Genomic DNA, 27,949 nt, shown 5'->3' with positions numbered 1-27,949 from the left:
CTTACATATCTGTCCCAGTCGATTTCCCCGTAGAAGCCGTTAGGAGCTCCATTGGCCTTTTTCTGAAAGAAAAGCAATGTTGGTTATTTAAAAACTACTCTCGAGGCGAATAGGAAAACAGGTGAAGCAGGTTGGCAACATCGCACAACGCATCTGCAACCAACTTCTTCACACAGATGAGACGGAGACAGACATGTTGAGCCGGCATCAGGTTTGAAAGTAAATCAATGGAGACATTCAATAATAAACGATATGCTTATTTTTTTCATACTACTTCTTCCATTTTGGCTTAATCTTTGTTTTACGAATAAAAGATTTAAGAATCTGACTTTTTCATATTTTTTTTAGTTTATGGCCACAAACATAGGAAGCATTCTTTGTACGTACTTTTCCTTTCTTTCCGCTTTCGCTTCCCTCTTTGTCAGGTGAGCTCCTGTTTAAAATAGGACAGACAAGTTGCACTGGAGAAAAACATTCAAACCTGCTAAAATGAATGCTTTGTAAATAACGCCTGACTTTTGACAAATTACAAAATGTTCCTCACTTTGCAAAAATATCTACTCTGAAATATTTTGTTGTATTGTGTATTAGCATATTGAAATCTAGCAAACGCTTCCAATTAAGGATGTTGGATGTTGTCTAAAAAGTTCCTCAGTTTGTCATTTTTGCTTCGTTGTCTGAGTTACTAAGCTGTATTTAGAGAGTGGCCCTGCAGCACAAGTATGGAGGCATCAGAGCGAACTCACGTTGCATCCGTGTCCTTGTCTTTCTTCCGTAAGCCCAGGGCTTTCCTGGTTCGTTTTTTCAGTCCTGAAGCAGGAAATGGAGAGGAACATCATCAGAAATATTATTTACAGCTTGAGTGCCTTATATTCAGTCAATTGCCTTGTCAATAAAAGCTACTCGACAGCAAATAAACAGGATTAACAGTGTAGCAAGCCTTGGAGGAATGTCATTTTCCAGAAAACAAAAGAGGAAATGCACAGTTGGCTATATGTCTGTTTAAATGAAGATATCGACTCTTTGCTATGTGGAGAAAGCCGCAGCACAGACTGAAATGGTAATGGTCCAATTCCACCCCCTTATTTCCTACATAAAACAGAAAGACAACTGACGCCGAGGTCAAGTAAGGGTTCACTAGAGGTGCTCAAGGAATGACAGAGGAGCAATGATGCAGATCCGGATTTCCGTAGCCTCTTTAGCCAAACGTTTCAGTCACGATCCTTCAAAAATGAGCCGCCTCTGAGCTCCATCTGACCATTCATAAATCACATAACTCCATGCTTAAGAAAATAAAGGGCCGGCAATGCAGGATGTGACCGCAGGAGTCATGTGACATCGACGTCAACACTATGCATAAAATCTGCATGTGAAGTCTCCCCGTACTTCACATGGCGGATGAATTTATTGCAGCAAGCCTGGTGTTGGTTGAGTAAATGCTTCAAATTTAAATCATGTCTCTCACTTGGTGCATCAGAGGCGTAACAGAGGAGGGCTGATTTCTGCTACCTTTATTTAATTGGCCCTTTCAGAAAACACATGGAGACGGGAAAAAATTTAGCTGAAACTTGGGGGGGGAAATCGTTCCTTCACAGTTGCTCTGGAATGAACTGCCTCTGCAAACGAGGCAAGAAAACTCACTTTTAATTATTGGCTTTTGAATCAGTGGGTGATGGACATTGAATGACTTATTGCTTTTATTTTGTGGGGTTTTTTTTTAATTATGTTGTGGTTATTGGATTATGTCTATGTTGCACAGCGCTTTGGTCAGCCAAGCGTTATTTTAAAGTCTCATAAATAAAGTATGGTATGTCCTGATATGGCCTGGTGTTACATGGCGGGGTGTGTGTGATGTGGTATGACATGGTACAGGACAGTACAGTATGTTACGTTATGGCAGTGGTTCCCAAAGTGTGGGGCGTGCCCCCTGGGGGGGGCGCCGTGCCATTGCAGGGGGGCACGGGAAGCGGTATGGATGAATGGAATAAAAAAAGTTACACAGAAGTGTTTCCCTGTAAAGATGGTTTGTAGTGTGTTTTGTTCCAACCTGAAGTGTGAAATAAACTTCAGTGGAGTTTGAAAACAAAATATGTGTGTACTGTAGGTTTATGGTTGAACGATGTGTGTGCCCAGTTGATTTGTTTTGGGGGGGGATTTTTATTGTAATTCATAGGGGGGCCCAGAAAATCTTTGGGAACCACTGCGTTATGGCATGGTATGTGTGTGGTGCGGCATGGCATGGTACGGCACGGTGTGGTATGGTATGACATTGTGTGGTGTAATGTAGTGTGGTGCGGCAGGGGATGGTATGGTGCGGTGTGATACGGAACGACATGGTGTGGTGTGACATTTTGTTTATCAGATTAGTGCCAGAAACATCTCACCCCGTGAACCTTACCTCAACAGTAAACACACAACCACTTTACAAGATTGGTTTCTCAGCACTGTTGTTCAATACAACGATGGGAGTAGCTGAATACACAGCTATGCAGATCACTCTTTGTATTCCAGCAAGATTTGTTTTGGTAACCCATTTATGAGGCTCGCCTGAGGAGAAGCTCATTAAACATTAAGAATCTATAAATACACTTGAGTAAAGGTCTCCTTTATGCCAGTTTGAATGAGACATACTTTGCTTTTTTGTTGGTTTTTTTTGCATCGTCTTGTCTCAGTAGATTTTAGATCTGACGCTTAATTTTATAGTAAAATTGTTCATATCTGATTTCGTTTTATTGGCTTTTCTTTTATAGACGGAAGTTCTGGGAACGATGAAGCGTAATGCTTTAGGTTCGCTTTGAACTGCACAGCATAGACTAAACACTGACTATTTTGTCCAACAAATGACTTTATGCTAAATGCAAACGGCAACATTTCCTACATTAACCTTTCAATTAATGCTGCTTTTGCTTTTTGCAGACACAGCCAAAACAAAAAGTAAGTTGAAACTTGACGTGTTAAAGCAGTTTGCACTACTCTCTGTCTAGGATAAAAGAGGGCAAACCTCTGACTCACTCGCATTCTTGTCGTCATGGAGGATTTGTTTTCATTTTTAAAAAAAGGGGCATTTTAGTTAATCTTTTCTGCATTGTTAACCGATATGACCTTCATTTGAGTCTGGACGTACTGGAGGCAGCAGAGCATCAACCAGCAAGTGTTGCTGCCACAATTTCTGCAAACTTTTTTTATGTATATAGTCAACTATTCTTCTGTGTACTTCCTACACAGGCTGTTCACATTGTTTGGCTGCTATAAGGAAACTGGGTGCTTTTTATCACCCCTTACCGCTGCAAATGAGAGACTGTATTGACGGCATAAGTTTCCTGTCTGCCATCTGATTGCTCTTTGCATTCTGCTCAGACGAGCCGTGTATTGTAGAAAATATAGAGACTCACAGCAGCTGAAACACTCGTCTTAAACATTTACAAAGTTCAAAGCAAAGTGCTACGTTCTTACAGGAGTTTTGTAAGTTTTATTCGCACATGATTTCATGGAGCTGCTCTGAAATATACGATCAAAGAGTCCTATCAAAGCCGAGAGCAAACATCCTAGCGTTAGCCTAGCACTTCAGTGCTAGTGTTCCGCATGAAAATATCGTCAGACCTTTCAGAGATGTCCATCACTTACTCATCTTTCAGATAACATAGTATTAAAGATACTTCTTTGTTTCACCAGCAGTGGATACATATCTCTACAAAAGTTCAACTTGATTCCCAGAACAGAATAATTTCCAACCACAGCCCAGGATAGAAGAAAACTGAGCAGCTACCAAACCCACTACTGTTTCTTAGAGGAAAAACATAATCAGAGGCCATAACTTTGGCATCCACTGTGCTTCTGGCACAGGTTGGAAACAATTATGATTTAGGTAGTCCTTTAATGACAAATAAAACCAGATAAGCTCCAAGTTTATTTCAGTAATGCTATGATACAGCTTCTCCCCATTAGCAAAGCCTGTCGTGAATGCTAACGCTAGTTAGCATTTCCACAGACGATGGCGGATAAACTCTTTTCCTGTATGATCTTTTCCTGTTTCTCCGGCTTTAGCACATTTAGCAGCGCATTCACAAAAATGACTGACAGCGCAAAGGCCCTCCTCCTGGCTCTGATTGGTTGGTTTTGGTCGGGAGCTGTCCATTTCTTCTGACGGCTGTTGTAGCTCAGGGAGAATGTGGAGGAGATTGATCTTTTCACAGATTATCTGTCTGATATTATTCTGTCAAGACATGGTGAAAGCTAAATGACGTGTAAAAAACGTTTCTTTAATAAAACTTTTACATACTGCAGCGTTAAGTCTGCAGTTGTAACTTGAAAAATTGCGGAAATAGTTCAATACCCTTCCGGGACTATGGAACAGCAATGAATTTGCAGACGTCTGTGTTGAGTGCGGATTCCCACATGACAAGTGAGCACATCATCATAGCAGGATGACTGCAGGCCTTTTGCTAATATTAGCCACCTTCCATCACCAGGCGGCTGGAATGCATGGCAAAACTCTCTGCATATGGCAAACCGGATCATATCCATCTATCAACTGATGTTGGCACGGAAACCAGACAGTCTGAAACCGGAGCATCCTGTTTATCGGTTTTCTACAAGGTGGACGTACTGTCTTAAAACATACAAAAACAGCAGTGCAAAAGGAAACGCGCTAAACCTACATCACACTGCTGCCCTCTCCGTAGACCTGTCACACACACGCACACACACACACACAATGTCACACTCACGCACTGCTGCAGCCATGGTGCTAAACCGGTCATGCACATACCTCCTTCACTCGGCGCAGCATGACAGATCACACCAACGGATTCACTAGCTTTAATGACCCAGCGGGACACGAGAGGGCAAGAGGGGGACGTGGCGAGAACTGTGAGAGAAAGAAGCGATGCGCGGAACGTTTACCTTGCATCATAGTCGCAGATTTTCATCCTACGTCGCCCTCTGGGGTGCACACGTGGACAGAAGAAGAAGAAAGATCTAGGCGGTCAAAAAGGAGCCTGGGCAGGGCATGGCTAATTGTGCACAGCTCATCCCACCTCCCTCCACCGCTGTGAAGCACGATGTTGATTTCTTCCACCCTCGAGAGGGCCGGGCTCGCACAAGGGAGGCACGACAACAAACGGCGACACACTTGGAGGACCACGAGCAAGAAGACAGACCGAGGGAACAAACACTCCGAATGCGGGGGACAGCAGGAGGAACGGAGGGGAGGGGAGTGTCCTCCCTGAGTGCACTAGGCCCCGGACGCCTGAGCAGCATCGACACACGCCATCTCTGTGAAGGGGTTAGGAGGGGGGTGAGGGGCGGTGGGATGCTGAGGAGGAAGAGAGAGCGGTACAGAGAGCTAGATGGGCAGAGAGAGGCAGAGGAAGAGTAGGAGAAGGAGGAGGAAGCTCTATGATGTCACATCTGCAGTGAGCCAATCCCTGAAAGCACGGTCACATGGCAGGCCGCTGTCCTCTAATGCCTCGGTTAGTTGGCGCTGTCTTTCCTTGCCTTGAGCGCACACTCAGCTGCATGCACACTGTGTGAAAAAAAAAAAAAGAAAAGAAAGAAAAGATCTCAGCTTGTAGTGGACATTTAAATGTCTACTGAAGGAATGCATCTCTGGCAAAGACAAGGATTTAATCGCAATGTATTAACTTTGTTTAACTTCTAAAATAAAATAGAGAAACAAAAATGCATGGCAAGGAAAAAATGGCACTTTAAAGCTGCAGTATGTAACTTTTATAAAGAATATGTGTGTGTATTTGTTCAGACAGTCACCATGTCGTGACAATTTGTTATGAGACAGATAATCTGTGAGAAGATCAATCTCCTCCACCTCCTCCCGGAGCTGTTGCTGCCGTCTGATGAAATGCCCGAACAAAAACAACCAATCAGAGCCAGGAGGAGGGGCTTAGTGCTGCCAATCTTTCCTGTGAACGTGCTGCTAAATGTGCTAATGGGGGAGAAAGAACTTATGATTACGGGAAAACTGTTTATCCGCCATCAGCATGCTAGTTATGCTCATGCTAACTAGAATGAGCATTCACAGTTCTAGTTCGCACTAGGAGAAGATTACCCGTCTTGTATCAAACTGTCACAACTTAGTGACAGTTTCAACAAATATGTAAAAAAAAAACATATTCTTTATGAAAGTTACATATTGCAGCTTTAACAAATTTAGCGAGACAGTCCTTGTGCCAACTAAAAGTCTCTGACATCGGTCTGAAGAAAGATTGTCCCACGGGTTTCTTTTACATGAAGCCCAATTGAGGGCAGCCCATACAGGCTCTGGGCTTTGACTAGGCCCAAGATGTTTTGTTTCTTAATTCTGATTCTGTCTTTGACACATTTACTAGGATGTTTTGGGACATTTTCATGTTGAAGGGTCCAGTTGTGCTTCAGCTTTATTTACTTTGACAGATGGTCAGAGTTAGGTAGTAACTAGTTACATTTACTTGCGGAACTATTAAAAATTCAAGATGACTTGGATTTTCAACTTCAGCTGCAGTTTCCAAGCCTCTGAGTTTCCGCCTCACAGAGCACCCCACCTCTGAGACTCACACACTCAGCTCCTTCAGACTAGCCAGCAGCAATCAGCAAACACCTGCCGGAGCTGAGCATCTGCTGAGCTCATTATAGGAGCTACTTCTCAGTGAAACGCTGCTGGAAACGTTAAAGGATTAATAGACATGTTGTGATGACTTCCTGAAGGTGGCGTTTCAGAAAGAGCAATAGTTTCTCAAAGAGACAGAGGCCCAATTTCAGCGCATTAAATCACAAAGTCAAATTTCTTTTAAGGCATATTTGATATATGTAGCATTTTCATAACAACTGAAGATAACAGTTGCTCAACTGAGCTGTAAAATGGCACTTTGTGCTTTGAAGACACATAACACTGACCCTTTAAAATCTTTCTACAACAGTGAACAGGAAAGGGAACTACTCCTGATAGTACCTTCACACAACCTAACCTAAGAAAAATCTTTAAAATCCTCTTAAAAGTATTTCTGCTGTTTGGACTCTGTGCAGCAAAACAGCAACAGCAATTCAACCACAGCAGGACAAAAACTGACAGCCATAATTATTGCATCCTCTCACTTTAGCCCAGAAGGAAAAGGGAGTGGTAGAGGACAGACCTTTTTTTTTTTTTTTTCCTCGACTCTATGTGGCATGTGCAGCAGCGCAACACAACAGCGAAGATGTAATCAGCTAAAAATATTTTGCAGATTTAAAAGTCGGTTGGAGGAAGAAGGTAAGTTCAAGGAAGGCCTGCGGCGCGGCGCCGTGGGAGTTGACATTTCTGTGGCAGCAGTCATGAAATTTTAAAGACGAGGAAACGTTTGGTTGTTTCCTCTGTGTTGGTTGTGATCTCTCGTGCGGATGACCTCACTGCAGCTGAAGATGCTGATCCGTAAATGTTATTTCCTACAACTACATGTCAATGCAAAAGTCTCACAACCTGAAGCCGCTGAACGACGGGTAAAGAAAAAAAACGAAGCCCGGAACGTGGCCATGGCGGTCCTGATCTAGTTGTCAACAGAGAGGTCTATTTCTGGGTCCCGCTGCTAGCATGAGCGTCCAGCAATAGTTGCTAATGAGCTTACCTAGCAAGAGGCCAGGGTGTGTTCCTGTGTGCTTTCCGTCTTACGCAAGAAACCACCCAGGGGTCAGAGGTCGCGGCAGCAAAGGATTACAGGATGCGAGTAGCAGGACGTCCCTTCATCAAAACAGTTTGTGTAAAATCAAGCTGTGTTATGTATTGCAAGACAGAAATACATAAAAATAATAACAAAATAGAGGACAACCCTGAAAAAATGAGCATCTTATGAATGTTGATGAATGAGTGACTGCAACGTATGAAACAATCTACAAGGGGTGTAAAAACTTTTTGACACGTGGGCCAAAATCGTCGACTCAAAAGTTCGCGCAGGACAAGGAAGTAAATATAAAACTAAAATCAAGCACGTAAAGGAGTCCTTCCTTTCTTCTTTTTTTTTTTTTTGCTTGATTTTTGTTGGAAGCGAATGTCATTTGTAGTAGATCCAAAACTTAAAAGGGATTTTCCATGTTTGAAGTATTAAGAGAAAGGCATCTAGTTTTCAAGTCATTTTGGGCTCGTTTGAACAAATTCATTCTCAGTCATTGGAACAACCACGGGTCACTTTCTTTAAAAATGATTCCAACATTTAGCCAAGTTTAATAAACGAAACAAAAGCTGTTCTCTTGATAAACGTGGTTCTACGCAGAAAAGCAGTAGCAAGTACTTTGCGTTGTACTTATTGTAAGATAATCCCGAGAAAGTGTGAGTGACCACTGTTTTCTCTGACTGCATTCAGTTTTATTTCACCTTTTTAGTTTTAAGTGGGAATAAATTCAGGGACACAGTAAAGCTCTAGTATTTTTAGTCAAGGCTACCAAACCACGTGAGCCCCATTCACGTAAACACAACTGACCTGATTTACTGGGTTAATTAGAGAAGGAAATTGATCAACTTGATCATTTTTAAATTATAAGGGGAGAAATTCCCATTTGATCTCTTCTGTTTTGGGGGGACAAAAGGACAGCATACTGAGTTTTCATACTGAAAACATAAGCTCTACACTTTATGGTTGTAAGACCGCTTGCTGTGATAGACGCAGAGTGCTTCCTGGTGGCTGAAAGGCGACATGGCTTTCCTGCTGGTGTGTCAGGTAAATGTTGCCTGAGGTGAGTTCACGACTACAGGTTCTAATGTGCTGTCCCAGCAGGGAGGGAAGCTGTGGATTTACAGTACGTTAAACCCTCTAGCATTAATATAATACCGCAGGGGTGCTGGTGGGTTTTTATTATTTTACCCTTTGTTAGCCAGAAAAAGATTATTTACTTCATTTCTGCAACTTTATCAGATTTGTTAGTTTTTCCAAGACAAATCATTAGGACATTTTTTAAAAAAATTTCTCTCTGAATTCAGGAGCAACAGTTGCTGCCTTTCCTATGCAAATGTGCGCAAATATGTGGATAACCTGCTAATGTTGGGGCGGGAACTATTTCACAACTGCAGTGTTTCCAGTAATTACAAAATTTTATTAAAATCACGGGAATAAGCTTGTTCACTTGACAAGTCGTTAAAAATCATGGCAGCCATTACCATTACAGTCAGGTGGCTTATTCAGGGGTTGGACCGACAAGATTTTGGGGGAAATGGGAGATTCAATACTTTCAAATGACACACATTTTTATGAACTATACCACGCTGTGTCCGAAAAAAAACCCAAACACAAACCTTCATCCTCCTAGTCCTTCCTCGTCCTCCTTCGTCGTTCTTGCCAGTAGTGACTCTCTGCAGTTGATCACGTGAGTGGCGTGGCGCGAAGAAAGTTTCCGTGGCGGTTTTGCATCAATTTTAAAAAGGCCCAAAAAACCTTTAATCGTTAACGAGCCCCCCCCCCCCATTGTTTGGTTTTTAATTGCTGTATTTCTATTTATTTTTTAATTTTTAATTTGCGCAATTTTGTGGTTAATGAAAACGCAGCTAGTGATAGGCGAATAAATGATTAGTCCTACCTGGACTCTGGGGACGATGAGGTCACCCTGAAGCCCAACGAGCGTCACAAACAGGCTCCAAAAAAACCCCCCCAAAAAACCTGAAATTCAAAACATAATTTCAGTACCTCCATGCCAAGAATGTCCTCCATTATCATATATTCAATTGGTTGGCTTTAAGAGGGCAGATGGCAGATTCCAAAGAATTTTACCAAAGGTCTGGGTCCGACTGCTTGTTTGATCTTCAGCATCACACAATCCAACCATTTCACCAAACCATTCAGCTCTGGAGAGGTGAGAAATTGCATGCATGTGAATTTTACTGTTTTCTTGTTTGAATATTTAGTTTTTGGTTTTATTCGTGAATTTTTGCTAGATTTTAAATCATGTCAGGAACTGCTTGGAAGTTCCAAAACTTCTTTCTACAAGCAAGAAATAAATAAAAACATTAAAGGAGAAGAATAAGTTGAGGATCTTAATTGGTTTCATACAAAAACTAATTTGACTGTCTTGAAGCAGATCTGGTCACTGAAACATAACACTGACTGCCGCTACACAACATTATCTTATGACGGCATAATAATAGTATAATGACAATCTCAGTTGTGCTATTTTAATTTTAGCTCTCTTTGCCATCTGTGTTTCTGACTTTTCTTCTCTTTTTTTTAGCATTTTGGTCTCTCGTTTGTGTGGGCTGAGAATATTTAGAACATATGAAACTCTTTCCAACTGGCTAACTATCACATTAGCATGCAAAATGTCAGTTTACAGCACCTGAAAGTCGACATTAATTACACTCCAAAGGAAAGATCTGGTTTTCCTTCTGTATTTCCACCACTAGATGGCAGACCAACCCTGCCAATCCCATTTTTTTTTTTTGTTATTCTTTTTTTTTTTACCAGCGTTTAACCCAGCCAGTTTGGGTTTTGCCGTCAACATCTAAAAATCCCGCATGTGCTCTGAACTTTCCATCCGCGAATAAAAATACAAATTTGCCTAACGAGCTGTGAAAATGACATAGTTTGTGTGGTGGAAGTTCGCTGGCAGCGTCGCTGTAATCCGATCATGGCGGTATGTGATGTCAGATGCCATGACAACCCAAACGCACCAATAAAAACACAGCAGCCTCGCAGTCCGCGATGGGAACTGTGGATCGGGAGGTGGCGGTGTTATGCACCGGTGAATTAACCAATTGTCTCTGGGCAGAAAAGGCTCAGCACTGAGAATCACCAGGAGAAGAAAAGGAGCAAAAAAAAAAAAGGATGATGTAATCCTTCAAAGGAACATTCACAAAATGTAAAGACGGTGACAATGGACACACGGGTCGAACTAAAGCTAAAATCATCACCAGGAAATTTACATGTGCATGTCCTATAGGCAAATTGTTTGTTTCCCTGAACAGAAACAATAAAATAACTTGAAACCCCGCATCAGTTTGCCCGTAGACCACATTTATTAGATTTCTATGTTAGCTTACTGTTGCTTTTTAGAGATGGTTACAGTCCTACTACGCTACTATGCGTTTTGGAATACTCCAAAAATGTTCTTGCTTGCATAATAATTTTATCAGGAATATGAATATGGGTTGGAGAAAGGACCAGAGCAAGTTTTAGAACGACCAGTTGAGCATGTCGGACATGGCTAGCAGTAGCTTGAGCTAACTACTTGGCCTGTAAAACGGCTAACATTAAACAAACTGGTTTTCTTGTTTGAAGAAAAGCTGTTAACCCTCCGATATTGATCTTGTTATACAGCTTTATATCACTACACATGTAATATTTAAACAGTGTTATATATTGATTTAATTGTTTGTCCATGAAAGTCTAATCAAGGTGCATTTTGTTTGCATTCAGAACTTTCCCAGTCGGAAATACAAGAATGCCTGGTAAACTTGGACTTCCAGGTCAGAGGTCACCAACCAACCTCAAGTTTAGTATCCAGTATGCATGTTGCACATATGAAATGTTGTAGACATGGAATATATTGGCAAATATACTTTGTTTATAAAGCATACATTTTAACCTAAATATTACTTGATTGGTTCTTCAACTTCCGTGGTACAGTGGACTCCAGGGTTAATACCTGAGACTTTCCCTAAAAATACACTTCTGTCTATTTAACAGTTAACACACCAATGATACCTTTAATATGCATCAATATGAAGCCATCTTGGGATTACCACAGAAGCTAATACAGTCTTCCTTATCTCTGCTCTTAAGGGTACAGTCAATCAGGGTCAAGGAAAATGAATGGAGCTCCTGTATTGTTCGTTTTGCTAATGCCAGCCAACAGCACGCGAAGTAGCATCGCACCTAGGTTTTTCAGATTCCCTACTTGTAATATGATTTTCTTGCTAAACTTTCATGCAATATTAGAAAAGTAATAACCACCTATCTTAGAATCTAAAATGTTTCACTTGCATTTTGATCTGAGACGTTTGTCACTTGTCTCTTGTTACTTGCGTCATATTCAGACTGTAAGAAATGAGAAGCTGGTTCATTCTCACATCAGTGGTTTGTCTGTAGGAGGGCCAGACACTGATCTCTGTAGGAAGGTCTTTCCCGAGATAACAAGGTCTTGGGATGACTGGGGTTCAGTGTTAGAGTAGTTTTCTTACAATCGGAAGATTGTAGGTATGATTCCAGCTTCCATATGTCACATATCAACGTGCCCCTGGCACATCGTCATGTGGGCAAGGCAATCAATCCCAAGTTGCTTACTGATCTGCATATTGGTGAGCGTGAATGGGACATGAATGTGGGTGTAGCTTAAAGCGCTCTGAGATGTCAGTATCACTGGGAAGGTCCTACGTAAATTCAGATGTTTCTAAAGGCCTTCAGTTGTTCTGAACTCATGGGTACAGAACAACAGAAAAGGATCAGACAGGTAGATGTCAAAACCTTTGTTTGTGAGACATTCTTGAATCCCTTCAGATGAAGACATCGTGTTTTCAGGGTTTATTCCCTACTTCACACTGATAGACAGGTTTATGTGATTTCTTGATCCTGCAGGGTCTGTCAGAAAAATCAAACTCAGCCGTCCAAAACAAAAATGTTGAGAATTACAGTTAATTCAAGATTAAGAATTTACTTTTTCATGTAGGGCCAGGCTGGTTTGGATGGTCTTTCGACCTTCTTGGTCAAAAGACCGTCAAAAGAAAATTATTACTATTTTGGCCAAATGGGTTTAGTAACCTTCTTCTGACATTTCTTTTCAACCAAACTCGTGCATGCCTTGTTTTTTTTTTTCAAAAACTGACTTTCTCACAGCATCTAGTTTTGCTGTTAGCATTCAGGAAAACACAAAACAGAAACATCATAATAAAAACAATATATATATATATATATAGTCTGAGGAGCAGACTTCAGTGTTGGAGTATTCTGCTGTGAACCAGATCGAGAACCTGACCTGCCTTGTTTGCATATGACCTCAGCTCCAACGCCTTAGGCTAAACAGAAACACCATCCATTATAAGGAGTGGTTAACCAGCTCTCTCCCAAATTACAGTCACTCTGGATTCCAATTTTACTGATCTAGCGGTTGCGCAGCTCCACATATCATGTTACACACTGTTCTCTGAGTCTTACTCACGCAGACTATCCTTCCCTTGCAAAGAACAACAACAAAAAAAAAAACAACGAGCTGGTTGTTTAACGGGCAACCAGAATTAGCTCATTTAGTAATCTGCAAGTCGACCTTCGGAGACGTTTCTGCCAAAGTAAATTTAATGTTTCTGCCCATAACTGTAATGTCGCCGTTGACCCCACTCCCCCTACCCTCAGCCACATCCTCTGACGAATGACGGTGGAACATTTTTACCACCTTGGCGGAGAGGCCGTTGCACATGAACGTTTCCTGAGGATGTCTGTCTGCCAGACCTCTCCTTGCGCTCGCTGCACCCTGATTGTGACTGGCGACCGTGGAGAGGTATCCAGCTAAAGCCCTGATAACATAGAGCTGACCCCGCTTTTAACCTGCCGGTGAGCCTCCTGTCTTCGCCCTCCTCTATCTGCCGAAGCTCCAGGCCCCGTCCAGACAGTGTCGCTCCAGCTCCTCGAGTTTAATTTTTCCATAACACCGGCTTCCTATGAGACATTTTCCCTGTTCAGTGCTGATCTTTGGCTGCTTAGGCTAAAGATAAGCTAACCTCTGCCATCAAGTTGTTAAGCGTCTAGTATTGACTGCTTTGTTTGTGCAGTTTCTAAGCTTAAGGGCCCCGTTTACATGGAGCCACTGTTGAGTTAAACCTTAACGCTTGCGTCGCAATCCAGCCGCTTGTTTACACGACTCCAGTGACCAGAGTCTCTCACATCAAAACCTTTTGGAACCAGGTCTTATCTGTAACTTATCTGTAACTCCCCCTGCGGCGCAAAAAACCCCCAATGCTAACCATGAAAAAAATAAGGAGGAGTACATTTACACCATAAAAGTCAGAAATTTTGAGATGAATTTTTTTTAGAAAATAATTTAAAACCTATACAGAAATGTTGAGACCAATCTCAGAAAATTAAAGACAAAAAACTAAGACGTTTTGGAGTTTGAATAGTTGAAAAGTTGCAAAAAAAAAAAAAAAAAACTAACTCAAATTTTGAGATTCATCTCAGAAATTTTTGAGCAAAAAACTTTTGGAATTTTTTGACTTCTGAAACTCAAATTTCCTGTTTTTGTATTTCAGAGTTGTTGTTCTTTTCTTTTTGCAATTTTTGGACTTTTTGAACTCAGAAATTTCCTTGTTTTTCTAGAAAATGTCAGAGATTTTTTGGCAGAAATGTACTCCTTTCTTCTAATACACCATCCTACTCGACCTGTTCAGTTTAGCACAATTTCTGATAAAGAGTATCCTACATATGCAAAGCCTCCATGGGGAGACGTGTTGCCATGTACAGTGAGGTGGAAACTAAAGTCAAAAGCCCATGTGCTTCGATGACATGCTAACATCACAGCGCCATCTAGTGGCCTGGCATGACAACTACATGCCAGGCCATGTAGTTACAAACTTTCTAAACATGGAACCTTTTGCTAATCAAGTTTTAAAGGGTTTTCTTTCAGACATAAGGCTTTACAGAAGAAATCCAGTGCAAGGATTTAGAACTAAAAAATAGGGATACACTTTGAGCGAAATATGAATGGCTTCTATCACTGTTTCTCCCACCCTCCTGCAAGCACCAAGCCAAGGGATTTTCCTTCCCACCATCGCTGGCTGGAACACTATTTCCGGATTGTGTTCATTTACTTTAGTTTGCAGAGCACACAGGAATGTGAGGCCATGGAAAACTGAGAGTGGCAATGTGGCCACGGCGGTCGGGAGGGAAAGACACAGAAAGGAAGAGCGAGGCGCGCGTGCTGGATAGAGAGTAGGCAAGACGCAGCCCGCGAGCTACAGACTCCGCCAAAATAGCACAAGGAAGAATCTCTGCGGGTAACATAAATTTGCACACGACGAGCGTAATCAAAGGGAGAAGGCCCAGACATGCAACATAAACAGGCCTCGTGATGTTAGGGATTCCTTTTGTCGCAACCGGGCTCGCCTCCCGGCTTGCTCCGTCGCCCGTCACAGCGTTCGCCCGGTCGCTTCCGCTTTCTCCTCAACATCCCACCGGGATGCGCTGGCTGGCGCCCAGAGTACGGGCCTGTTTGTGACCCGATTACCTCTTGACGTTTGCACTGTTGATAAAAGCCGGCGCTCTGTGACGAGTGTAATTGTCAAAGTGGTCATATGGGCTTAAGAGGTCTTAAGAGTTTCAAGCGGCTTGCTCTAACTCCACTAGATGAATAAACAGGATCGGCTCCATTAATGGAGGTCGTTTTTATCTGCGCTAAATGGGATTTTAGAGGAATCTGGAAAACAGTTGGCCGACTGAAAGAGTACACTCGAGCTGCCTGCTATGCTACCAAATTTCATTAGAAATGTAACTTGACCAGCTACCTATGCAGTTATGCTAAAAAGATGCATTAGTTAGCAGATGTTTTTGCACCAACATGGTGGTCTCCAGATCCAGTTAAATTCCTCAAAGGTTTCTAGTGACGATCAAAGAAGACAACATATTGTGAAAGTTTTCATACCCTTTTGAACTTTTTCGCATTTTCTCGCGTTACAACTTCAACTTTCCATTTTTTTATGTTTTTTTTTTTTCAATTTTTTTGGTGATATCAAATAAAAGCATAACACCAAGTAGCACAACACTCAAAAGTGACTCAACCTTTTGGGGTTAGTCTTTACTAGTTTTGAACATCTAGTTAATGAATTCTTTGCCATTTTGTTTCGTGTTGGAAAACCAATTACCATATTCAAACATTAATATTGTATTAATAAGCCATACAGTGTAGCACCGTAAAAATAAGGCTAACTTAAGATGCCAGTTGGCTGCTATTATAGAGCAATTTTTAAAAATTAAGTATTTTATTTGACCACTAGATGACTTTAATTGAGTCACTGGAGTTCTGAATAGGAATTTAGACAGTAAATGCAGACCGACTTATTCATTGCGGGCAACCAACAGAGTGAAACTGAGATGTCTGACATATTGTCACACACAATATGTTTTGTCCAGTGACCAAAAATATCTCTTAAAAAGGATTTTCCCTTGCAGCTGTAGCCTTTTTATTTCCCACACGGTTTGTTTTTAACTGTGAGTTTGATCCATTGTTTCACCCAGTTAGATAATTATAATCTTCTATGCAGCCTGCCTCTTATTCTATCTTGCCACAAATTTAAAAGAGCAGAGCAGACAATTTTCTTTTTGCACCACCGCAACATACTGCATCACGGACGTCGTGTTTCACAGTAGATTACTCTTAAATGTCATGTTTTTATGCTAAAGCACGAATGCTAACACTGTTAGTTGAAGATCTGAGCATGGAAACATATATAGAAATGAACTGTGAACATAAAGCAATCACAAGACTGCTGGGACTGAAAAAAAAAAAAGTGCAGCTCATAAAGCAAACTTTTTTTTCCCCCCACTTTTTACAGGGATACAGTCAAAGTCAAAAGACATTCTGGTGACTATTTGTTGGACATTCTGTCCTTTTAGTGCCAGGAACAAAAAATCCAAGCATCCAAAATTTGATGTTTTCTTAACATTTTCTTCAACCTGCTAAAGGTTCCTTCGTCAGCTAAAGGTTGGAAACGGACAGCGCTGACCTACTATGTTCCGTAGAGCCAGAAAAGGCTCCTGTCACTCCACCTCTTTCTCCAGCAGCTAATTAAAACAACTTTGAACAGTCGGAATGGTTGGATGCATTAAAACTGTGGCGTACCTCATCGCCAGTCTCCATAACCGGTAACACAAAGACATTCGTCAGTGAGATCTTTGCTGTATACTCCACAGTCAAGTCTAGGTCGTATTATCACAAAGTGGAAATGATTGGGAATGATAGTAACTCAGCCATGAAGTGGTAGGCAGTGTGAAATATAAAAAGCGGATGCATAGAGCACCGAGGTCTTTCAATAGCTACAGGCCGCCGAACTTTATGTGTCTTTCAGATTAGCTAAAGATCAGTGTGTAGTATCCTGGCCACTGCCTTACAACGCAATTTTGTTCAATTTTAGTCTCGCACAGTCTGGGCTTTTTTTTTCTTTGACTTGGATTCCCTCCGCTAACGTTCAACCGGACCAATTAGCAAACAGAAGAAGTTTTGACGTCGATTTTCTGAGCTGTTTTAGAATCACAGTCTGCCTGTAGCTTTAGAAATGGCCGCAGAGGAAGTGAACAAATCCGTTCAGTCCGTGTTGGACACGCTTCCAAATATCGAATTAACATTAACAACCATCTTGTTCAGATCTGCACTTCTGTCTTCGCAGTGGGAGTTGGCTGTTTACACCGCAGGCAATTTACAGTAAGCTCGATGGCGTCAAACTGGTGCATTGCATATGTCACGAGCAAACGTTAGCTATTGTGAAAAATGTAAGACTTCAACATAGTCCACGCCTCCAGCAAGCAATTGTTTCTCAGTAGTCGAGAATCCAGACACTCTGTACGAAGTCAGTAGTGTAGAACAATGGGCTGTTTTTTTGCCAGAATAGTGTGTAGAGAACTTCATGGAATGGGCATCGATGGCCGTACGTGTTCCGGTCCATCCATACATCTATCATAAAATGCCATATAAGTGTTGGATGCAGTGGTGTAAAGCTTGCCACTGCCAGAATATAGAGGCCAGAAGATGGAGGAGTCTGGATTTGAGTCTGGTCTGACTTAACTGAGTCAAATAAAAGGTTCCAATAAAAGGGAGAACTAATGTTTCAGCAAACCTAGACATTTGGGACAATTTCACGTTCCCAAATTAGTGGCAACAGTTTTGGGACAGTCCCTTCCTCTTAACTCCTTAACTGTCGCTCTCAAAACACGTAGATGTAGGTCAATGGGTTCGTTAGGATACCGTGTGTCATCATGACAGCTAAGAGGTTCAAACATAGCTGTGTACAAGGTCTTTATGGACATGTGACAAACTCGCTGACTCATAACATGACTGATAGAGTTTGGTGGGAAAGAACTTGACAGGCCTGAACAGAGTCCAGACCTCAACCCAACAGAACAAAATGTGGGATAAATGCGAGTGGAGGACTTCAGGTCCAACACCAGTGTCTGACCTCATTATTTAACTCTAGAAGAATGGTAACATAGTTCAAAAAATTACACCCTTTTGTGAAAGTCGATAGTTAAAGTTGTTACATCCACAAAGATTGAGGATATTGATTCTATCTATTAAGAAATGGGATATAACTCAAGTTCACGTCTGTATGAAGGCAGATAAGCAAATATGTTTTGCAATGTAGCATATACAGCATTGCAAATACAGTTTACAATTTTATTATCCCTCCACAACTATGTATTTTTGATTTTCCGTACAGTTAACATCATGACACTAAAACGATCGTAAATCTCGGTCTACCTTCCCGTGTACGTCATAAAAGATGAACCGATTTCTTTGCCAATTCTGTCTTTTATCTTAGTCATGCCGGCACGAAACGAATTAGAGGTTCATTTTGCAAAAAGGAGGGAGAGAAGAAAAAAAAACAACTCAAGTCACAAGAAACACATTCTTTGCTTGTGTCACCCTGACAAAGTCAGCCTGTGCAAGTCAGCACTTTTACCGGCCGGTCATCTGCCCACCAGAATCTTGTGTGCCGAGATTACGAACAAAATCAGCACCCACTGTTAAAGGGGGAGGACCACATTCATCTAACTTACACGATACACCAACATCTTAATCAGTATTTTTGGAACAGGCAGCGTGCGTAAGAGCTGTATTTATATTGTGAAAAAGTTTGGTTTGTGGAGGGGTTCTTATCATAACCCATAAATCACCTGGGACACATATGACCCGCACTGGAAAGATACAAAAAAAATGTAATAGAGTACTGCATTCTTCTTATTGTTCATTTAGCTACATAATTTTCTTTCCTTTCATGTCCCAATGTGATCCCATCTTCGGTAAACCATCCTAACTCGAGCAAAAGGAGAATGAATAACATCACGTAGCACAATCTGCTTACATTTGATTTATCAGCACAGTGTTCCTTTATTGAATTAGGATGACATTTAAACGGTTGCAACAATGTAATTAAGTCGTGGCATGGGATTTTTATTTTTCTTTCAGTACCCAAACTCCATCCCCAGGTCAAGTCAATTAAAGTCAAACAGAGGATAGCAGTGGCGGCTCTAGATCAAGGGTACCAGTGGGGAAAGTTGTTTTTTTTTTTCTTGGGTGCACCAAACAAAAAATGAAACAGACAAACAAACAAACAACAACAAAAGAACAAGAGCAATAATTCATTGTTTAATATATGAGCCAAAGAGCAACCCGACCGAGCCTGAGCCTGCAGACATGGCGTCCAAACTCGATCCAACCCGACTGATTAACTTTAATTGTAGGCCGAGCCCGAAGTAAACCTGACATATTATTTTAATGAAGTTTTTACTGCTTTCGTTTATAGTCTATAATTTTAGCACGTAAGCAGTGTTACTTCTCCCGTTTTTAGCTTTCGCTTAACGTCTTCCAGCTCCGTCTTGCCACTTGTTGTAACCGCAGGGTGGGTCAAATGGGAATCTTCTGGGATGTGTGATTGATAGGAGCGGAGCAGGGCGGGGCCGCATGCGCATTGTGCAGTCTGATGAACTTCTGCATCTTTCTTTCTTTTTTTCGTCAACATGGTAAACTACCTAATCACCTGTCTAGACTATTACAAGTAGATTAAAGCAGCTTTATATTGTGCGTTCCTAAAGGGGCAGTATTAAGTGTTTTACAGGTACAGTGCCATTTTATTGCACAATCAAGAAACTATGTCAGTTATAAAATGTTGTGCATATGACTTAAAAGAAATTTGACTTTGTGATTTAACACTTTTAAATTGTGCCTCTGTCTCTTTAAGAAACTATTTCTCTTTCTGAAACTCTGCCTTCGGGAAGTCATCACAACATATTAACCCTTTAACATGTTTTTACCAGTGTTTCCCTGAGAAGTAGCTCGTATGATGAGCTCAGCTGATGCGCAGATCCACCAGGTCTTTGCTAATTGCGGCTGGCTAGTCTGAAGGAGCTGAGTGGAGGACAGGTGGGGAAGGGCTCTGTGAGGTGAAACCTTGGAAACTGCAGGTCTGAGGAGGAGCTGGGCCTCGAAGGCGGAGCTAAGTCCAGCCAGATGTTTTGCGCATCTGAATGGTTGCCACGGGAGATTAAAGGATTTCTCAAACATGAATGAACAAATCAAAGCAACAACCCAGATATGTTTAGATGAAAAAAGTAACATAACATTATGTAAACCTCAAAAAAGTCGATTTTACACAATACCGCACTTTTTATAAACACGCCACAGCAACTGTAATCCTACGTCTAATTAGCCAAAGCTAAAAATGTGACACCTTAACTTTTAATTCATTGTTAAAGTGAAATTGTGATGATGAAAAATATGAAACCAGTCCAAATGAACAGTGCACATCATCATAGGACATTAACATAACCTCATCTCTTCAGTACAGGGGCGATGACCAGGGCCAGTTCTACAGGGACACCGGTCCCTCTCTAGAGCCGCCCACAGATGACAGGGTATATATTTTTAACCCTGAAGGGAGGCGCATCCCAAACTATGACCCTGGAAAGACTGGATTAAATCCCGACGCATGACGCAGAAAATTGGTTTATTTGTTCCTCCTCGCGGCTCAAGGCTGTGTCATTTACTGTGTCGGGTCACTGATGCTGCTGCTGTTTGTGCAGTAGTCGCGTAATCCTAGCTTCCCCCGTCCTGTCATCCCCTTTACTGTTATGGCTCTTGTCTTGAGTGTGCGGCACATGTTAAAATAACTTCTCTAAGACCTGCTGTGGCCAACGTGGTTGTTCCTGGGAGTTTGCATGCGGAGCAATGAGGTGGCAGTGGCGTGTTCTTGCGTGCCGAAACCGGAGGGTTGGCCAAAGGGGGGTGGAGGGAGAGTCGGTTTGTTTTGTCAGCAAAATGTCAATCTGTTCTTCGCGAGGTTATCCCATATGATCTCCCTAAATACACAGGATGGGGTTTGTCCATCTGGTTGGCAGTTGAGAGCTCTCACACTCTCCCCCACCCCCTTCTCTCTCCCACCCATTAACACCCACCAGAGCGAGCCTACGTCTAGAGGTCCTGGCTTTCTACCTCCCACCAAGAGGATGTGAAAAGGCCGACAAAGCTTTCCATTCTCTTCCCCTTACTGTCAGATTTTTGGATCAGTGTAATCCTCGGATGGCTGGAACACGTGTACAGCGGTTCGGTTGCTCCCTAACAACTTACTTGACAACGAAAACAATGCGATGCTGGTTTTCTCCAAAAAAGTGAGACTACCCTACTCCCCCCTCCGCCGCCCAAAAAAAAAAGGAACTGAACTCTCAACCAACCCTGCTAGTACCCAAGCAAAAAAAAAAAAAGTCCAGTAAGCCAGATCATTCCCTGTCCAAACTGCCTTGGGCTCCCCCTAAGCTATTCAGCGTGTGCAAATGAAAGATGTGTCTTGGAACAGGGCTGGCCTCAAGGCGCAGCAGAACCAGCCTCACACACACACACACACACACACACACACACACACACAGATAGAGAGCAGTCCTCTGGACGAGCTTGGCACCCACACTAGCAACTGTGGGCCAGAACTCATGTTGCGTGCTAACTCTCTCCCTTCTCTCCCCCTGCCTCCCTCCCCTCATGCTAACCCGCTCTGCAATTATATGCTGCACTCCCACCCAAACATGCAAGAATAGGCCTTCTCAGTCAACAGACAAACCGAGTCATTCTGTCCTCAAAACCATGACATCATGACCATTTGACTTCAGCATGAAATTCAAGCTTAATTTAAATTTGTCAGGGAAAAAAAGAAAGAAAGAAAGAAAATGTGGTGTGTGTTACATTGGCAGGGCGCTGCAGCGCTGTTCTCTGTAACTTTCTGCAGTTCTGAGAAGGCCAAGCTAATTTATTCTCTGGGACATCAAGCTCATGAGGATTATGTGACCCGAGCCAATCGTCTTGGTGCTTTGAGAAATTTCTTAACTGGGGAGGAACATGTATCAGGGTGCAGCTGAGTTGTAGCGGCGATGTAAGCGCTAACTATCTCAGTGAGGTTTCCGAACAAGCAAGGAAGTCTTTAATCATCCTTGTTGCCTGATGTCTTTTTCAAATGTCGTCAGGTAGACGCAACTTCACTGAGATTTTGTGTGCTAGACAAACACGAAGTTGTCACATGGGACTCAACGTTTTCACAAATAAAAAGTTGAAAAATGCGGTGTGCGTATGTATGGAGCTAAATTGAGGCCATAAAGTTTGTTCAATAGAAGAAAAAAAAAAAACGAACTTTTTTTTTTTTTTTTTTTTTTTAAACAATTGAATCTGAGAAGTAGTTTTCTTTTTTTTTTTTTTTTGAGGGGGGTGTTATTTTTCTTCAGTTTCAAATCTTTTTGTTTCAGTTCCAATAGATTTTTTGCTTGTTTTACAAAATTCATTGCTCCAATTCAGCTCCGTACATGTGTTTTCAACCCTCCTGAGTCAAGCAGGGACAGTTTTGTCCCTGCTTCCTAGATATATTTCTCCTATGGGATAAATTCTCTTATCTTATCTTAATCCTTCATACAAATAGAATTGCAAGTCTTTTACTCGAGTAAGAGTAGCGCTACTTCAACATATGTTATTCAAGTAAAAGTAAAAGTAGCCTTCCAACTCAAGTAAGAGTAAAAAAGTATTTGGTAAAAAGGCGACTCAGGTACATTACATTTTATTTAAAAAAAAAACAAAAAACATAATCAGCCGGACCAAAATACAAGGCTATGTGGAAATTTTGGTATTTTAAGGACCAAAATGAAACTAATTAAAATAAAAAACATAATTATGAAAACAGACAAAAGTAACATTTTTCCAAATCAATTTCTTTCAGTAACAAATTTATAAAAATGTAACAAATTTAACGCAGGTCTGTGTGTGTCTGTGTCTGGAGAAATTTTGGCTACAACAAGCTTGTTCTTCATTCAGTCAAGTTACTCACAGTGGGTAAAGAATCCAGAAGGTTTACTCAAGTTAGAGTAGCAACATTTTCACAATAAAATGACTCATGTAAAAGGGGAAAGTACAGGGTAGTAAAAAAAATACTCCCAGATGTGCATTTTTTCCCCCACATTTTTTTTCAATCTTCAAACACATGAATATATTTTAATCTAAAGACATCTGTTGTAAGTTCTGCTTAGTATTGTAAACCTATGGAAGGTGAAGCTCAGGGCAAAGTCTTCAGTTGATCATAAAATAGTGAAATAAAGTCATATAGAATCATAAAGAAAAACTTAAAAACACATCTACAAAATGTAATGGACACCTTCCTCATGTTGTGTCCTCTACATGGTTTGTGGCACATTTAGAGCAGGACCTCTACTGGGTTTCATTTGTGTAATCCACAACTAAAGACAGGTTCTCCCATATTAGCTATAAATCTCTACAGCTCCTCCACGTTATTTGTAAAAACGCTGAAAACTGTGTGTACTTGTCCTTCGACTTCGCTATTATGCGCTACTTTGTGTTGGTCCGTCATAAAATCCGGCCTGAGGCTGTAAAAACTACAAAGGGCCCGACTATTCAAGCAAGGCACTGTATTCGGACCACCTTAACATGAAAAAGAAAAGTCATTTAAACATTGTCTGTGGGGGGAAAAAACAAAACTTGGCAACAATATTAGTTTCTCTCAAGTTTTAAAAGCCTCCAGGACTTCGATTGAACCGCTGATAGCTATTCCCCAGATCTGCCTCCCAACAACGTCCTGTCCCGTGTTCTGGAACGGAGTTCATAAAAGTGCATGAGCGCTTGCATTTGCATGCATACATGACAGAGCCAGTGATTTGAACCTCAGCCCAGGGCCCTGCAACAAAGAGAGGTGGTGGTTTTTTTTTTTTAGTGCAACTCCACTTGCTCTCCCACACACTCATAAATAACTATCCAGATTCTCCTGGCCCGGCCCTGGACCCGAAGAGAGACAAGGGGAGAGAAAGGAGCCATTTAGACAGCTCCTTTCCTCTCATGCCATGCAAGTGACCTCTTCTATGGGTCAAGCAGTCCGACCGCAACTCCGTCCTCTCGCTGTCACCCCCTACTCTCCCTGCCCATGCTGACGCTAACTTGAAAAACCCCAACACTGGCGCAGCTGACAGAAACCACTTAAGTAAGCTTGAGGCATTGTGAAGGAGATTTTTTTTTTCTTCTTTTTTTTAAGACTGTGAAGGCCTCACAAGCTCCTGGGCCCAGAGCATGTGAGATGGCAGCTGAGGTCAGAGTTGAAGGTCCCCAATATGGGAGGAGGGGGATAAATCCTGCATCATGGACGACAATGGCCGCCGTCCCTACTGACAATGATGCCTTTGTGGACTACGGGTTGCTTGGTGTGTCCTGGAGCTGTGCCTAATAGAGTTATAGTGCTAATGTGATGGCTGTGTAGCAGAGTAGAGTAGTGTCCTTTCATAGGAGGGGGAGTTGGGTGTTGGGGGGGCGAAACTACCCAGGAGCTTGAGAGAGTTCTCGGCTTTTCAGTTTTACTCTGGATGAAAGCCGGCGATTGTGCGGCTGCGTTTGTTTGCGTGTGTTATGGAGAAAGAGAGGGTTTTCTCTCTCGACTCCAGTGAGGCTCCGAGCCATGGATCCTCGGCCCGCCGACACCCGTGACTTGTCCGTTTATAGCGCCGCGGCGCATCCTGGTTCAGCATGCAGGTGGGGCTGACTGCTGCGTGACTTAGCCGTTCTGTGACAGAGCGGTCGGACTCCGTCCAGAACACCTAAGGTCATTGTTTTAAAAAGTTCACAGAGAATTCAAATTGTTTTCTAAACTAAAACCAGATATTTAAACACGCCCCATAAAAAGACACTTTTTCTTATGTAGTGTATGTAGTCTTATGTAAATCCGACTACATTGCCCCGTTTTACGTGAGTCGGTACGAAAGCCGAGAGAGGTTGTACTCGCATGACTTCTTTTTCTCGATATAACGAGATATCTATGACGTTATCACAAAAATAACAATGACCGTTTCCTCGAGACAATTAGATTTTTCTCCCATTTATAACAAGGAGACAATCATTTTCTCAAGACACCGAGATCATCATCTTTTGTTGAATGCTCATGATCGGTTTCTCAGTGTTCTTGAGATGTTGCCAAGAACGGACGCAGGAGATCATGGAGAACTTGACATTGCTCAACGCATCAATTGCACATACATGCACATTTTCTGGCATCACACTAGTCACGTGATCAACAACTGGAAGCAAAGACAAAGAAAAGGACAACCGGAAGTGCTTGGAGGTTGATGATTTTTAATAACAATCTTAGTTGTGTGTGATTTTAATTGCGTTTCTTATCGCTATTGCAAAATTGTGGGGTTTTTTCGACATTAGCAGAATATCGACAAAGTGCTGCGCACATTTGCAAAGGAAAAATGCAGCTATTGTGTCTCGGAAAATCTAAGTTTACGCCGTCGGCAAAGACAAACTATCCGCTTGTGTCAAATCTAATAATGAGAAATGAATACACCTTGGCTTCGTCATTCTAGCACCGTCTGCATCACTTATTAAAAGATTTACGCAAATGGATGTATTTTTTAAAAATCCACAACTTCAAAACATTTGTATTTCCTCTGTGTTATACAAGATCTGCAATCTGCTTTTATCTTAAACCAGTGATACTCGTAGCAGAAGAAGAAACTTGCAGATCTCTTCTGCTTGCGCTGCACATACTCAAACCTTTATTTGGAACTTGCACAGGGGCGGGGAGGCTCCGGAGAAACAGGCTGATGAAACCAAATGGATCATCGTCCTCTGCATACCTCGGACACTCAGCTGGTAGACTTTACGCGGCGGCATGCCACGAGTACCTCAGTTGTCACCTCTGTTAGTGAGATTAAGCTCAGGCAAAATAGAGTGGCAGACGATGAGTGGTGGGTATGACCACCGGGTGCTAATTCAGACGACGAGGGGGGAAGGAGAAGCAGGCCACGCTTATACAAACGAGACGCAGTCAGACACCAAAGTTCTTGGGGAAAAATAAATAAATAAAACGGTATGTCAGTTTTGCTGATGCCTATAGTAACAGTAGCCTCCAATTTGACATTCCCTCCGTCAAACATTGGTTTGTACTTCTTCTTTTTTTTCCCTCTCCCCTCTTTTCTGGCTTCTCTTTGACCTCCTTAAAAGAACAAGCTATGTTTCCCAGGGCCCAGCTATTTGAAGCTCATAGTTTTGGTTTTTCCAAGGATTTTCTGTTCCAAGTCAAGCCGTTCAGACACTGTCCCTACTTACATTTCCACAATGGCAGGGTCCCGGGGTCCAGACCAAAGCCGCCCTGCGCTCTGCCCGCAGTTGAGTTGCCTCTGGCAGGACCGCTGCATGCTTTGTGTGCTGGTTCTGGCTGCCGATTAGGGAAACCCCACAGTTTCACCATGGTGAATGTCGAGCGCACTGCCAGGACCATTATGTATCCCTTTATTGGCCATGAATGGCAGCACACTATGGTACAAAGGACTTTAGGGACGCGCAGTTTGCTCAAGGCTACAATGCAAGACAGTGACACAGACACTGGTAAGCTAAACAAGTCGCTGTTATGATGTGTCTGCAAAGGGTTTTCCCAACGTACGGCAATCGGATCAAACTTGAACATCTGATGATAATTACCCACAAAAAAAAAGCAAGCATTACTTTAGCGTGCCATTGTCTTGTGCAATTGATTCAGTTTTTATGGCTTATTTTGGCGAAGAGATTGACGGCCCGGGGTTTATCACGTACGCATTTAACACTCTTGAATAAGGGGATTAACACTTGTTTCATATTTTCACCCTAGAGTTCACATACCACACACTAAACCACACTGACCTAATAATCTCCTCAACACCACACGCATCACGTCTCCCCGGCGCTTCCGTTTTTAAACTTCCTCTCCTGAACTTGGCGACCAGCAAAACGTCCAAACTGCAATTAATTCACAAGAATTACTGGCTCTTTTGTCGGTCGCTCCACGCCGATTCCAGGGTGAAAGTTTGTGTCAAAAGGAGTTTCCTTCTGCGTTTAACAGTGAGAAACATCTGCCTGCTGCTTTCAAACTCGCACACGGTGTCCTCGCAATCTGGTGACAAAGCGGCTGAGGATATCAAGATGAGTCACATCAGCTAACCGGCAGCAGGCATCCTTGCAGTATCAGCCGATCCTGTTAATCTTCCGATTAGCTTCCAATGATCCCATCAGGGCTGCCGGGATTGGGGGTGCAGAGACTTGAGATTTAACAAACAAGTCAGCCCTGTCCTCAAGCTACTCAAAGAGATAATGAGAAGGAACATCAGAAAGACAAAAAATAAATAACAGCTGCCACTAATCTTAAATGTGCGCAATTTGAAAGTAGGAAAATGAATTTGCTTAACGAAAACACAACAATTTTGAAAAATGTTTTTTGATCAAAGGTTTTTGCGGTAGGATGTGGTGGTTTTTCGGCCGTATAAAAATAGATGTATTTCGCAGAACTGCATCGTAAACGCTTTTTTCGCGCCACACGAGTCTCGCGATCAACAGCAGGATGTTACTACTGGCAGAAAGGCCAAAGAAAACAACAAGAAGTAGTAGGGGGAGGATAGTTTGGTTTTTTACGGCCAATGTGCGGCTGGCTCTAACAGAGCTCTCACAGAATCACACAGTTCATAAAAAGCTGTGTGCCATTCAAACGTGTTGAATCTCTTCTGTAAAATTACACACTCCAATTTCCCCAAAACGCCGCATACGTAGCCACTCCAACGACTGAATAAGATGCCAACGAGACCTCCGATGGCTGATGGATGCCGAACACTAACAGTAACTGTTTACATGATTTTTAATGATTCATTGCATGAACAAGCCTATTCGCATGTAATTTTAATGTCATTTAACGGAAACTGCGCAATTGCGCTTTTTTTGTTGTCTATTTTTGACGTCGGTGGAGTATCGA

General features: G+C 42.1%; 1 protein-coding gene across 5 annotated transcripts in view; it reads right to left on the bottom strand.

The window, feature by feature from the left end:
- Positions 1-27,949, bottom strand: part of LOC102233175 (SH3-containing GRB2-like protein 3-interacting protein 1) — a 47,852-nt gene that overhangs the window by 14,543 nt on the left and 5,360 nt on the right. Inside the window, exons 2-7 of one of the 5 annotated variants that reach the window (XM_023335065.1) lie at positions 9,532-9,796; positions 7,593-7,705; positions 4,903-5,524; positions 747-810; positions 388-433; positions 6-62 (exon numbers count right to left, since the gene is read on the bottom strand). In XM_023335065.1, the coding sequence (XP_023190833.1) occupies positions 6-62; positions 388-433; positions 747-810; positions 4,903-4,912 (177 nt within the window). In that variant the 5' untranslated portion in view covers positions 4,913-5,524; positions 7,593-7,705; positions 9,532-9,796. Of the gene's footprint in view, positions 1-5; positions 63-387; positions 434-746; positions 811-4,902; positions 5,525-7,592; positions 9,393-9,531; positions 9,797-27,949 lie in introns of those variants that run through there. The other 4 variants (XM_023335068.1, XM_023335066.1, XM_023335069.1 and 1 more) reach the window with 4 other exon arrangements.

The sequence above is a fragment of the Xiphophorus maculatus genome, chromosome 6 (genome assembly GCF_002775205.1).
Source record: "Xiphophorus maculatus strain JP 163 A chromosome 6, X_maculatus-5.0-male, whole genome shotgun sequence".
NCBI lineage: Eukaryota > Metazoa > Chordata > Actinopteri > Cyprinodontiformes > Poeciliidae > Xiphophorus > Xiphophorus maculatus.
This window is presented reverse-complemented; position numbering and strand designations above follow the sequence as displayed.